Raw genomic sequence first — 14,838 nt, 5'->3', positions numbered from 1 at the left:
TAACACAGTTTACATACATTTTAACACACAACGGTGATTTCAGAAAATATTTCAAAAGAACATAAAACAGAAGGCATAAAAGTATCAGGAAAAACATACATCCACATGAGATGGATTCTAATCAGATGATATAATTTTAAAAAGTCAATCACTACATATGTTAGAAAACATTCATACAAGCATAAACTAAATTAACATGGTTTCAAAATAAATTTAAATCTAGTAAATTATACTTATTTTTAAATGAGGCAAATTTATTAATTTCCTTATTTTTGCAATAATACATACTAATATGTACCTTGTATTGAAGAATTAGAATACCAACCACTTTTTAACCCTTTTTTTATAAATGTGTTCTCAGCTAATGGCTCATATCATACAATCAAAAGGGTATAAAAATTACTTACCTCATAGGAGGAGGCTCTCTAGACACTGCTAAGTCATGAAAACCCTGAAGAAATTTTCGGCATGCTACTATTACTGGCAACTGAGTTATAAGGCAGATACACTTGGTAACATACAAGGTATCCCTCACAAGATCATACAGAGCTCCTGAATGATTATGAGATTGCCGACCACTCAATTTAAAGGAACGTGGAAGTGACCGTGTGCTCCCAATATCAGAGATGTTATGGATACCAGTCATTTTGCTACTACTTAGCTCTGTCAAGTGCATAGCCTAAGGTAAGAAAAATTACAGAAACATTCAAAATAAAAGAAAACGTTCAGTACTTCCTGTTAAAATGACCACCTCGATCAATCACCAAAACTGAAAAATTAGACACTAGAATTGGCAAACTTATAACACCAGTAATAACAGAACTTGTAATTTCTGTAATTTATCATATAATAAGCATATATAATATTTGACATCTGCAATTCTGAATTTCTACAATTTCCCAATATTTTTTTTTTTAACATGAAAACAGAACATAGGAAGAACAACAGTAATGTATCATATAATACAGTATGTATAATGTTTAATATATGATATACTGTATCATATACTTTTTACTTAACAATTCAAACTTTTATTTTAAATTTTTTCTGTTTATATATTAATATAGTTGATAAATATATATTTATGTGGCAATATACAAGACAAGGAAAAGATGGTGCTTTGTTCTCCAAATGTAGACAGAGATCCGCTTTCTTTATAATATATCTTCTTTATTTGCCTTTCAATGCTACCAAAAAATTAAACAGCCTTCTTCTACACTCTCAAAAAAAAAAAAAAAAAAAAAAAAAAAAATCTGGTATGTGCACTTAAAAGTTAAAACGGTAAAAAATGTAGGAACTTCAGAATGTGGTTTCTGGATATCATGCATTGTATTTTCTGATGCCTCATCTTGGATGCAGATGCTGAGGTACCTATCGATGTAATTTCTGATCCTGATGAACCTACTTTTATTAGTACTTCTATTATTTTATGATCAACTTCTAAATGGATGGTACTAGGGTTACTCCAAATCTGTAGCCATATATGTTATATATTGATGTACTCAATATACTCAATAGCCATATATGTTATATATTGATGTACTCAATATACTGTTAGTAAATAGGGCTAAGTTCCAATAAATTTATCTACCTAATTTTTGTAAGGCATCACTTAATCAATTCTTTCTTCTTAGCCTGTCTACTGATGTTTTAATTGAATTTTCCTATGCAATGCAGAGGACAGCTTTACTTAAAATCACAAGAGAAGAAATTATTGCTGGATTGCTGGTTGGCTTGCACTAGATTATAACAGTAAATTTATTTCCAAATTTTATGATGAATAAATCAAAGAACTGAAAAGCATTACAGATGTTCTGTTGACTGTTAACTGTAAATTAAGAAACACATCAGCAAGGCTCAGAGTTCATCTTCAGAATAACAGATGAAAAGTCACGATATACTACATTTGTGAATCGAGTTCATTATCATCCAAGTACAGTAGATTTGGAAATTTTAAAACTTTCAGGAAAATGTAGGATACTGTTAAACTATATGCTAAAACCTAAATAAAATGGAAAAATTTTTGAATAAATGAAAACAGTTTTGATAGTTTGAACCACCAAGAAAATGTAGGCAATTTTGAAATTCACGTTTCAACATTTTGTTCGAAACTGCAATAATAGAAGTTAGCACTAGCAACACATTTTATATCTTTCAGCAAATCAGGATTTTTTTCATTGAACTCTTTTTTTTGTATGAAACAACATTACTTGTTTTTATCTAATTTGCACATTTTAAGACTATTTAATCTTGCATCATGGGTCTGAGAAAATCTGTGATTTTTTTTGGAAACCATAAAGTTTCAATACAATATTTATTACCTTTGCTATCCATGTGCAGGACTTGGGAAACAGACTTCTGAATTTGCTCTGGAATTTCTATGCATGTGAGATTGACTATGTCTTTGCATTTTACATTCCTTCATTAGGTATCTCTTTGGATAATCCGTCATTACTCATTTTGAATGCTAAGAATTTTCTCCTTTTAATATACCTGATTTCGGTACTATTCCGTTTTGAGGACCGTAAAAAATTTCAGCGAAAATGTATGTGCAAAAGCGCCAAATCTAACAAACACGCCCATTTAACAGCGCGCCAAATCTAGTGCTGATTTCAGATTGCGTAAGTTTATATAGTTCTATATTTCTTAAGACGTCACTGAAATACTAGTTTAATTTTAAAATTCTTTTTTTGATTTTAAATCCTTTTTTAATATCCTATGGATTTAACAATTTGGGAATTGCCCACAAAGAAAAGTCGGCAATAGAATTTTGGGTAACGTGCAGAATCACCCACTGTTTGATGCGTTTCTAAGAATTGCACATACTCGGTATCCATGTGCACATCCACCTATTTTCACTTAAAAAAAAAATCTAGAATTGCACAAAAATGGCACTGCGCACACCCTTGACTTTATTTATGTACACATCAACCTATTTTCACTTAAAACGTAAAAGAAAATTGACAAAAATTTAATTGTTTTTACCCTTGTAAAAAGCGGCAAACAAATAAGTGGGCGATTCTGCACTTTACCGAGAATATTTTCAAAGTAAAGGCATCATTCATTATAGAAAATTACGTTAGAGAAACCAACGAGATGAAATTATGCTTTAGCGATAAGTTGGTAGCGAAATAGCGATGCAGGCATCCATTCAGCAATTTTAATATAAATTTTAGCATTTTTAGCAATTTTTATATAAATTATAATAATGATCTGAAATAGTTATTGACTCTTATGCTTCCATTCAGTCATGTTTAGCCTTTTTCATATAAATTATAATAATAAAAAGTATTATATGAAATTAACCTTTCATCTACATTGAAACATCAATCTTAGATAGTTATTTACTATTATACTTCCTTTCTTGCCGTATTTATTAGGGTTGCCGCAATTATTTTTGGCAGAATTGGCATCAACAATAGTTTGGCGATTTTTTTCGGCCCTTGAAACCGAATAGTACCCTGATTTCTTCTTGTTTGGTGGCTTCTATTACAACAGTGCAGTTAAGTGATAGTCAAATAAGATAGTCTTCAGCTCTAAATCTTGGTAGATAATTAGTAATTACCTTACTTTGGTTCTAACTTCTGTTAATGCTTGGTTCATTATATTGACTTTTTATAATGTATGCTAAGCTTCACCCTATGAATAACTGCATGTTACATTTTTTGTAACACATAACATACAACCTATGTTATGTGTTGTATGCCATGTGTTGCAACATGTGAAGTTCATTAACATATTATTTATTACTTATTCTTAAGAAGGTGACTTTTATTTAATATTACTGCTTATTTATGTGTTTAATTGGCCTAATTTCCCTTAATATCACTGTTTTTCCTAGATGTAAAACATTAAACATATCATTTATTATAACAAGGGGGATGGAACTTCTTTTGATATAAGCCTGATATAAATATAAATAAATAAATAAAATAGAATACAATTTAAAAAATCTGCTTATTAGCAAAGCCATAGAAAATTTATTATCACAAACTGTTAGCATAAAACATAAGCATCTATATAAAGTATAAAAAGGATGAGAAAAATGTATGGGATAGTAATAGTGAAGTCAATAGTAATTTTTTTTTCAGGACAGTAGGTAATTTAATTGTATGGACTATATAAATGCTATTAACACTTTGACATGTATAAGAGTAAATTGCATGAACAGTACTACTGCATGATCTAAGTATATTTTAAATTCATAACGTAAGTTTGAAAAAAAATAACTGAAGGTTATTATGCATAGGATGCAACATGTTATTTTATATCAACTTTATTTAGTTTTGAACAATAATTTGTGATTTCCAGAACATTGCAGCACATATTCATATATTTTGAAATGCATTTAGTAAGAAAAGAAGATGAATATTATTTTCAAAATTTTGTAACTTTATACATTTCTAAAAGAAAGACGTAAATACATTTGTAATTTGCGGCTAATCTGAGCACAATGATTTGGAGGTAGAAGAAATTCACATTCCCACATAAAACTACAGAAAAGATGACCAACCAGTGGTACATAATGGTACAAACGTTGCCGAAACCCACCAGTGGATCATAAGGCCCCAAGAACAAACCTATCACGATCCACTGGTGGGTTATGCAGCAGTTATCGAGTTAAATCATTATAAAGGCTCTAGTGTAAAAATAAATCAAGTGTTAAGTCACTAATTTTCTGTCTCAAATTGACTCCTTGCAAAATATAAGATTAAGTCAAAAGAAAAACATATTTTTTAAATACCACTCTTTTTATGTAACCAAATAAACTTACTCTCCAGATTAAATTTCTTCAAAATATTGGTAAATTGCTAACAGTATTTTTTAAAATTATAAGTTACTTCTCTCTCTTCTGTTGTTCTACCTTTTTCAAATTAACCGTGATTTTTGGGTTAATAAAGAACATCGTCTTCATTATTAACTCAGTTAATTGGGAACTGATTGCACTTTGATACACATAGCAAAAGAATGTGTAGAAATTTTACTTTTTCAAATTTCTTAAAACTTATTATTCCACATTACCAAATTCAACATAGATAAAAGATATGAGTTCATGCAGCCTTTAAATTTTTATTGATACCAAATGAGATGCTCAGAGCTGTAAAACTTCAATGATAATAAAATAAGCATAAACAGTGATATTTTTATTTTAACATAACATGCAAGATTTATCATTATTTATATTTTATCAATAAAAATCATGCACAAAACAAACAATATTTACTTCGTATTCACTTCATCACACACAATTACCTGCAATGTATTCATGGCATCACATATCTTCCTATCATTGACCTCTTCATAAAAGGTGTAACACTGCCCATAAGTGCGAGTACTATCTTCCCTTGTGATGATAAATGAGTGAAAATATGGGTTACGCTTATGTTTTTGAGTACGGAATGTGAGTCCTTTTGGCAAGCACAGCTGAAACATAAAGCAAACATATAAAACAAATTATTATGGAACAAATGCAGGATAATAAAATAACAATCACTAAAATTTAAGGTTGACCTTAGCATTTTAACAAACAATAAAAACTCAATTAAATGTATAGGGTATAGTTAAATGAAGAATGATGTCCCGTCTGACAGTTCTTGAACAAATCTTGATGAATTTTGTCTCATTTGCCTGAATGTAATATCATATTAAGTCCATGAGTTTTATACTAGCCTAGAGTTGCACCTTGGGTTGGATCTTAGGCAACTTAAAGGTGACAGTACAAATCTGCTCAATTTCATCCCAATTTTGAATTTCCTGGAGGACATAGCCACAGATTTCTCATCCCTCTTTCTCTAGCACCAAACTTTCAAGAGAAATTTTGACCTGGTGGTATTTTAAGAGTCTCCATGCCACAACAATACAATAACCTTCTGCCTTCCTTGCGATTAGAACCCAGGCCGTGGCTATAATAGCTGGCTTTTCTACTATTGTGCCAAGATGGTAGTAATATGGAATGTAAAATAAGCAGTACAAGCCAGAGGTATATAAATAGAACATTATTTGTATTGAAGAACATGATGTGTATAAATTTGAATGATAATCATTTGTTCTGTACTGCCTACTTTACAAAGTATGCAAAAATAAGAGTTGTAACTACACTGCTGGCCACCCAAATTGCAACACCAAGAAAGACAAGAGATATCACAACAAAATTTATTTAGTAGATAACATGCTGACCAAGTATCAAATGATTAAATTTATAGACTTCTGTGAAGTGTGGTTCCTTCCAGAATCAGTAACCAGAGAGCTGCCATTGTTGGAGATCACCACTGCCACATGCCTCGGCATTGATTCAAAGAGACTTTGCATGTGTTCTTGGGATACAGCAGACCAAGCAGCTTCCACACATTGCCAAAGTTGATCTGGTGTGGCAACTTGGGATGTAATCTGGGTCAATCGTTCAGCAACCATGCGCTCTTGCACTCCTCTAGTACCGGCAATGCGTACTAGAGGAGTGCAAGAGTAATATCCAATTCTGCCCCATAACCATAATAACCGGTGCAGGATTAGTGTGGCGGTGCATATCGCACCATTGACAGCAGAGACATCTGTGGTTCTGCGTCAAGGGTAGATGAAGCAATGGACATCTTGCGGACAGACTACTCTGCTGTAAACGGCATCAAATGGTATGCCCAGACACTGGATGATGCGTTACAGACTGAATGTGCTGTGCTATGGTTCGTGATGTGACTGAGTGATCCGTCACTGCCATGCGCACAATGTTCCTGTCATCACTTGAAGTGGTGCACTGAGGTGGATGCGATCGAACAGGTCGGCCCGTCGTACCCTCCTGCATCCAACAGTCACATAACCGCATTACAGTTGTTTGGTTTCTTCCAACACGACTACCGATTTCCCTGAAAGATAATCCACAATCTCGGTAGGCCACTATCCTTCCTCTGTCGAACTCACTCGGATACTTGATCAAACAATGATCGCTGTTTACTACGAGGCATAATTGATAATTTTTTTTGAAAAAGACACAAGAAAAACACAATTGACGAACTTGAAATCGTCGAAAACCCCAAGCCTTAAATAGCGCTTTGAAGTGGCACCACAGGCGCATGTGATGTGCATCTGCCCCGAAATTCTAATCATTTGCATATCTCGCCTTCGCTATTGCATGTTGTAAATTTCATGTTATTTGCATGCTTCCTTCAGAGTGTTGCATTTACGGTGGCCAGCAGTGTATATATCTTATATTTTAAGAACAGTGAATAAAAGTTTAAGATAAAATTCTTACTCGAAGGTTAAAGGTTGAGAACTAAAGAATTTAAAAACTTCAGAAAATAATATTGAATGGATTACCTATCAATTCTTTATTCTTATTCTAAAAAATAAAATCTACATAAATCATATGATACCTTTAATTATTTTCAGATGAACAAACCTATTTTGCACTTAAGCATTTCGAGGGAAGGCAAACCAATTTTTTTTCAGTAAAAAAAATTACTTTGATTTCACAAATATGAATAGGCAATCAGTATTTACAGTTAATAACAATGCAAGTTAATTTGAAGTCTCCCAACTGTTTCATTAAATAATATGAATCATGATATATTATAAATATTTGCAATTAGTTATTAAAAAGTGAAATGTATACATGAGTCCTATTCTGTTTTTATCACTTGCCTATGATGGCAATGGCTACTACTAAGGCCAGAAGTGGTGGCCATTTTATTGTGGAGGCACCTAATAAATAGGTGGGCCATTACTACCTCCTATGAAGGGACAGAAAATTTTACATCCATGCCTTCTCCGGGATTCGAACCCATGCCTTTCGATATCGCTGTCAGGATCCCCTAACCACTATACTGCCTAAATTCATATTACTAATTGCCTAAATTCATATTATTCATATGCCTATAATTCAGATTATGGTAAAACACTTTTAAAGGCAATTTACTAAAAGAAAAATATGTCTTCGTGAAACATTTTCTAAGGAAAACTGGCTCATATATTAACACTGCAGATGAAGAAAACCATCAACACTTCCAGGCAGCCAGTCCATGCTTTCTCGCACTAACATACATAATCTCACATTGAGTGGATTGTGTGAACTCGGTGTTCATGCACTCAAGAGTTATAAGGGCGAGGTCAGGTGAACATGTGGGCTTATCAATGAATCCCAATGCACTGCCAAACGAGAAGAGAAATATATTATAGCTTTGAATGGGCGTTTATACAACTACTACTGTCTGTAACAAACATTGATGGAAGGCTAAAGTTAAACCTTGCTTATGGTACCATCTATTGACGTGGATATCATATGCTATCAAAATGCCAAATTCAGTGGTTAGACCAAGACTCTCATTTGCTAACTATATCTTTAAATCATCAGATCAAAAGTGTTCAAATGATCTAGGTACAAGTTAAGGATTTATTTTTGTTATTAGCATGTTGTTATATCTCTGCTGTACCAAGCAGATTTAATACATAGAAGCTCATGGGTGAAAGAAATTACTAATTAGCTAAAACATTATTACAAAATACACAAAATATTCATATAAATAAAATTTTAGCTATTGTGTATGAATTTCCAGCTTATGAGTTTTGTTATAAGATAATGGCATTCCTAGCGGGGATGCAGTCCATAAAAGTATATGTGGGCAGCGAAAATCAGGGGCGGCTCGGACTCTCGCGATACCACAACTAAATATTTAAATTCATAGTAAGCACTAGTCATATGTAAATACTTTTTATACAATTTGTCATATGAAAATACTTAGTGAGTATGAAATAAAAATTTCATTAATCATTGAGCATTTTATTTTAAATTTGGGGGTGGCAATTCTAGGAAAGTATGCAGGCTGCCAATAGCCTAGGAATGTCCCTGGATAATGGAACACAAGCAACAAAGAATTTGTGGGCTTGGGCTGACTATACATCAGACAAGTGAGCAACAACAATCCCCATTTTAATATATAAAAGAAGTTATTAATTAAGCATATGAAATCTTTCAGTTATTTCAAACATTAATTAATTAATAAAACACTCAAGAGTAATTTATTTGGAGTAAGAGAAAAGTCTGTTCATATTCAAGTTAACTCACATACAAACTTCTCGTTATTTCTTGTCATCAAGATGACATCCGACTTAAGGCTGAAGTGCCACATATGTACAAACCATGGAAATTTCAAAAACTAACTCTTTGAGTTATCAGTACTCTGTGGCATAAAAATAACTTTGTATATAAAATGTTAAAAAACAATTAAGGATAAAAAGTAGAAAGTAGCAGTTGTGAGGTTGTACCCAAGTTTATTTTTACAGATAAATATTTAATTATCAGATTTGCATGATTAAACTGTAAAATGGTTTTATAAGTGACAAAGTTTCATTAATTTATTTTGAAACAAATCATAATACATGAATAAGAAGCAAGCTGATTTGAAGTTGTAAATAATGTAAAATTAAATATTTGGTTAGCATTGCTTTTTATATGGATCCTTGGAAAGGAAAGGCTTATGCAATATGAAGACATGAATTTTGCTTAAAGTATGACTGATCACTTTTAAAAATGCTCTCAGAAATTTTAAAAACAATCTTCTTGCAGATCTATACACTTTATTACAGCTACACAACAAAAATTTAAAAAAAAAATCGTTTGCCCAAACCTAATTTTTCATTAAATTTATTGCAAACAAGCAAGGAAAAAAAAAAAAAAAAAAAAAAAAACTACAATCATGTTAAGTAACAAAATGTAACCAAGCCTATAAAAATGAATACATTTACCCACGACTGTTACAAATTTTTCTTTAACTTATTATAAATAGCTATTTTGAATTTTTAGAAGATGCAGTTTACTCTTTTTGAATATATCTAAATTACTGTTTACAGTAATTTTAAAGTCCTCCTTTTCCTTACACTTACTACTAAACCATTAATATTACAATATAAATTACATAAGTGGAGTGTGTGTGCATACATGTATACATTTAAAAGACATGAAAACAAATATCTTTGTATTCTGATCATTGCTTTAACTATTATTTAAGAAATTTCAAAATATGAAACAAAATTTTCAAACTCAAGGATAATATTTCATAAAAAAATCCTTAATTCTTCCTTTTGGATCATACATATTTGATAGCAAAAAATATTTTATTTTAATAATTTCACAAAACTTTATAGAAAACAATTTATAGTGTTCAGACATCATGGCATGACCTTTAAACACTGACACAATTTCTGTTTGTTTAGATATACATGGATGCACAACTGATATTTACTTTCTCACGCTTTGATTATAATTGCGTTTAAAGCATGATGAAATGCTTTAACCAGAAAAAGAAGCTTTTTTTTTAAAAAAAACTTCAAATGAAAATTACTTTTCAGATTGAATACTCAGGATATCCTACTTTAGAAATTTTCAGCTTTCAGCAAAATTTTCTACATACAATTAAAAAATTCAAATTCTATACTTTGCGATATTATTTAAATTACATTTTATACATTTTAATATTTACCATGCCAACTGCACTCTTGTCAAAAGGGTTCCATGGCACATTTTCAGGATAATGAGCTAAAACTTTTGACCTGTATGGCCTATCTAATGGTGTGCAATGCAGACTTTCACCTAAAAATTGCAAGAAAAATTAATTTTTATAAGTAATTAACACAACGGAAATAAATAAGAAAAATTAAAATGTTGACTAAATCGAGGTTTTTGTTAATACATATAAATGGAAGTATTATTCAAAATAAAACGCTTTTTAATATTTATACAGACAAAAACTTCGCTTTTTGGATAGAAAAATATTTCTGCTTTGTCAGTCAAATAGCAAAACATCTTTGATCTAAAAATTATAAGCGTAATAATCCCTTTAAACATATATAAACAAACCTATAAGGTAAACTAACTAGGTTACCTGCAAGCTGATCAGGTTCCAAACCAGAACTTAAATCCAACCCGCATATTACAAAATAATCTGCTAATCGTTTCTCTGTTATTGAAGATAATGAATTCGACATATTTACTTAAATTTTCATTTGGTAAACATTCTATTAACGTGGAAGTGATACAAAACACACCACAGTCGCCATCTTCCATGCATTCACAGCGCAGGGTATTTAATGCGCATGTCAATCACCCCGGTGATTCCAGCTGTTTAACGATCTGCGTCAAAGCATACGTTCTTAGAAGTATTTGAGGAATTTAAAATATTTGAAATGCATTGTTAGATATTATTGCCTTTAATGAGAAGCAATGTTATAGTTAAAGGGTTTTGTTAAACTAATAGAAAGAAATTCAATGAATAAAGTAATAAAATTATCAAACGTTTGTCATCTCATCTTAATCTCAGCAAGCTAAGAAATAATCAGAAGTATCCTTACTGGTGTGAATCATGTTATAAAATAAATGTATTGTAAATTCAGCAAACTATAACAGATACACATATAGAAAATCGGAATTCATTTTAACCCTTTCGTGGGCCATTTATTTCTCTTTTGAATTTCTACCGTTTTTTTATGGTTTATTATCAACTAAACAATAGCATTTAAGGAAATATATTTTATTTTGCCAAATTTTTTGTTTACATTTAAATTCTAGGGGTGGGAAGTATACTTCCCACGGGATCTTTTGTGGTCATAGAGAAAATTCAATTTAAAGGAGATTATTTGCCGTGAAAAGATGAGAAACATGTTGCAATGCACAAGGGTACATCACATACTGCACACATATAGCGGGTCCTCTTTTCTTGGGCTTTGTGCTACATTTCTTACATCACCTATAGTTGGAAACCATCTTTGGCATATGATTTCCCACATTGGCTAAGCGTATATCATCCGGAACTGCACACCTTTTTGCTTGGAAGCTAGCAGGACGGCCTTTCCTTTTTCGAGGAATATCCGTCTATTAGTTGACGAGCTAATGCTATACGGAATGTTAGCTGGTCTAAACTTCTGTTTCTCTTGTTTACTTACCACAGTATAAAACTATTTACGATGCCAAGGTCAATAAGAAAATCAAAAATACGATGCCACCATTCTACAGATCTTCTTCCTATTTGGTATCTTTCTTTTCTTTGATCGAAGCAATCACTCCCATGATATCATTATATACTGCAACAGCTTTAGGGCAAGGTACTTCTGTTTTAGTACCATCCTTTTGTGTACGATTTACAGATGTAATAATCGCTGAATTGTGTGCAGTAGTCAACAATGTAACAACTTTTTTGTCCATCCACTTTATTGCAGCAACACCTTCCTTAGTTAGGAATACTGATTCTCCTCTTTGTAGTTTGTTATTAGCCTTCAGCATTGGTGGAAGATCCTTCCTTTGCGGCCTCACAGTCCCCACAGAAAACAGACCACTTATAAGTAGACTTTTTGCGAGCCTAAAAGATGTCAAGTAGTTATCATAGGCTATAACATGACCTAACTGTTTCACATCTTCCGTTAGTTTAGTTTGTTTCCCCTAAGATCAATATTTTACCCTTATTATCAGAATTTTCTTTTCCACAATAAATTTCAAATTTTTGAATATATCCAGTCTTAGAGTCTGCTAAACACCACACCTTGTAACCTCTTTTTATAGGCTTCATTGGCATATACTGCTTCAATGAAGTTCTCCCTTTGAAAGCTATCATACATTCATCTATTCATAATGTTGACGAAGGTTCGTAGACTTCATCAACCTTATGAATAAGGTATGGAATCATTGAGCTGTGAGAGGATTGGTCTGACTTTATCGAGTTTATCATGCCCAAGTTGCCCGCATGGATTTGTGCTGTTATCGTTTACATGTAAAATCTCAGTTACTTTTTTGAACCTCTTTGCGATTACTATTCTTGCTACTGATTGAACATTGAGAATAGGGTCCATGCTGCAGTAGTTTTTCGGTTCAGGCAATTGATTTTTACCCATGAGTATATGCATACCTACCCATGGTTTCAATTTTTCTGATGTGATTTCTTTCTAGTTCAGGATAATGTCTTTTATGGTATGATTCAATCTCTTCCTTTTCTTAGGCGTCTTTGCATATGAGTTTCGTCAACAATATTCTGTAAAATTTCCTCGGTAAAAATCATGCCAAAATAATCCTTTTCTTTCTCAGTAGAATTGAGTGATATTTTCAAATGCATTTTCAAAAATATTCTAATTTTTCTAACATACCTATTGCACGTGGCTTTTATACACAATGCAATAGCATTTTCACTTTCCACCCATTATTTATTATTCAATATTAGATAGTTCTTGCAGAAATATACAAAATAAGAGAACGTTATTATAATAAAAGCAGTGTTTTACTTACATTTGTAGCAGAATCGTATAGCAATGCAAATGTCAAATCAAAACAGGTGTCTCAGTGGAACAGATCTCACACAACGCGTTCGAACTTTCAAAACAAATGTCATAATTCTGTTTTCAATCGATTGAACACAGATGGCAGTACAATACTGAAGTGGGAATTAGAGTTCCCAACGTTATAATACCAAAGTCAATATATTATAGTGGGTTTTGCCTTCCCACAGGTGTATTTCCCAGGATCATGTAGGTGGGAAGTAATCTTCCCACGGCCCACGAAAGGGTTAAAGAAGCACTGAGCTTGAAAAGGCTTATCCAAACCAGCTAGGCCCTTCTACTGCTATCTGGAATTCCGGGGGGGGGGGAGTAGACGCATGTTAGCAGATTAAAACTTACAAGGAAAAACAAACAAACAAAAAAAAAAAAAAAAAAAAAGAAAAGGAAAGGAACTAAACTGACTATTTTGCTATATATTTTTTGGACTGGAATCATGCGATTTTGTTTTAAATTAAAAAATAATTTGTGTTAACAACAATTAAAGAAAGTATCGACGGCGCCAATCGGAGGAGAGAGCGTTTTAGTTTAGAATCAGAGAGTGGATATTGCTGCTGCGATTTGTTAATTCCAACGATTTTCAAATTTGAAGTTCAGAACTGACGGTTGTTGTTAGCTGTTAGCCATTATGACTTCCTCCCAGCACTCCTCTATTGATGTTTGCAGAGTAAAATGGTTCCTCGTAATGGTTACTGAAGGTTATGCTATAATGGTTATGATGAAAAGCAAATTAAAAACGAAAAAGCTGCTAATATCTTTATTGCATTGAAAAGCATTGAAGATTCCCAACAACAAATTTCGCAAGGAAATCCAGCTGAGGAAGATCTCCGGAAAGCCGAAGATGGCTTTTTTCGTGCGATGTTTAAAGCTGGACTTGCTGAAGAGTTGATCCAATTTTATCGTGAAAGTGATGCTCGAGCTCTTAGTGATGCTGACCTTCCTATTATTGGGAAAAGAAAAGCAAGCATAAAAAAGACTCTAAAAGGATTCTCCCTGTGAAAACTTGTAAAATTACTCCTTCTACGAAGGAAGGTTTTGCTAGCTCTGACACGAAAGATGAAAACGACTGGGTTTCCCCCAAGAAACCAGCCAAGAAGCTAACCCCCTTCAACGGATGTTCCTTCTACCTCTACGATCAACAAGTTCGACGCCCTTGCTAAAATGCCTTCCTCTGAGGAAATTATCGAATCTGAAGAGGAACTTGCTGTTAATGATGAATCATCTTCTAGCCCATTATCGACACTGTGATAGATACGGGAAAACAACGAGTGACCCCCGATTGTTTGCTCAAGACCGGAGGTATCCTGGAAAGATGGTCAGATTTTTGTTTTCAAAACACGGAGTCATTGGTTATACTGGTATTTTATCAAGGGACATTAACACTATTGTTTTTTTTCCCTGCTTTGCAGCGAGATCTTGCGCTTGCGATTTTTTGAAAAAGGATGTTCGGCTTAGCACATTTCAAGCTAAGCGTGATGCACCACGAAAGATAGTTATTCATGGACTCACGGACAACTGCGATCATGATGAAATATA

At 32.7% G+C, this 14,838-nt stretch overlaps 1 protein-coding gene across 7 annotated transcripts in view; it reads right to left on the bottom strand.

Moving 5' to 3' along the window:
• The window catches only part of pns (DENN domain containing pinstripe), a 116,768-nt gene extending 105,699 nt beyond the window's left edge, over positions 1-11,069 (bottom strand). For all 7 annotated transcript variants that reach the window (XR_015040440.1, XM_035358893.2, XM_085814043.1 and 4 more), the window contains exons 1-4: positions 10,869-11,069; positions 10,467-10,576; positions 5,254-5,424; positions 408-679 (exon numbers count right to left, since the gene is read on the bottom strand). Coding sequence is in view for 6 of the 7 variants with exons in the window: in XM_035358893.2 (XP_035214784.1) it covers positions 408-679; positions 5,254-5,424; positions 10,467-10,576; positions 10,869-10,971 (656 nt within the window). In the remaining variant the exon portion in view is untranslated. The remainder of the gene's footprint in view (positions 1-407; positions 680-5,253; positions 5,425-10,466; positions 10,577-10,868) is intronic.
• Between the last annotated feature and the right edge of the window lie 3,769 nt (positions 11,070-14,838).

Source organism: Stegodyphus dumicola, chromosome 3, assembly GCF_044657685.1.
Source record: "Stegodyphus dumicola isolate Sdum_Otavi_A_Nest chromosome 3, ASM4465768v1".
In the NCBI taxonomy this organism is placed as follows: Eukaryota; Metazoa; Arthropoda; class Arachnida; order Araneae; family Eresidae; genus Stegodyphus; species Stegodyphus dumicola.
This window is presented reverse-complemented; position numbering and strand designations above follow the sequence as displayed.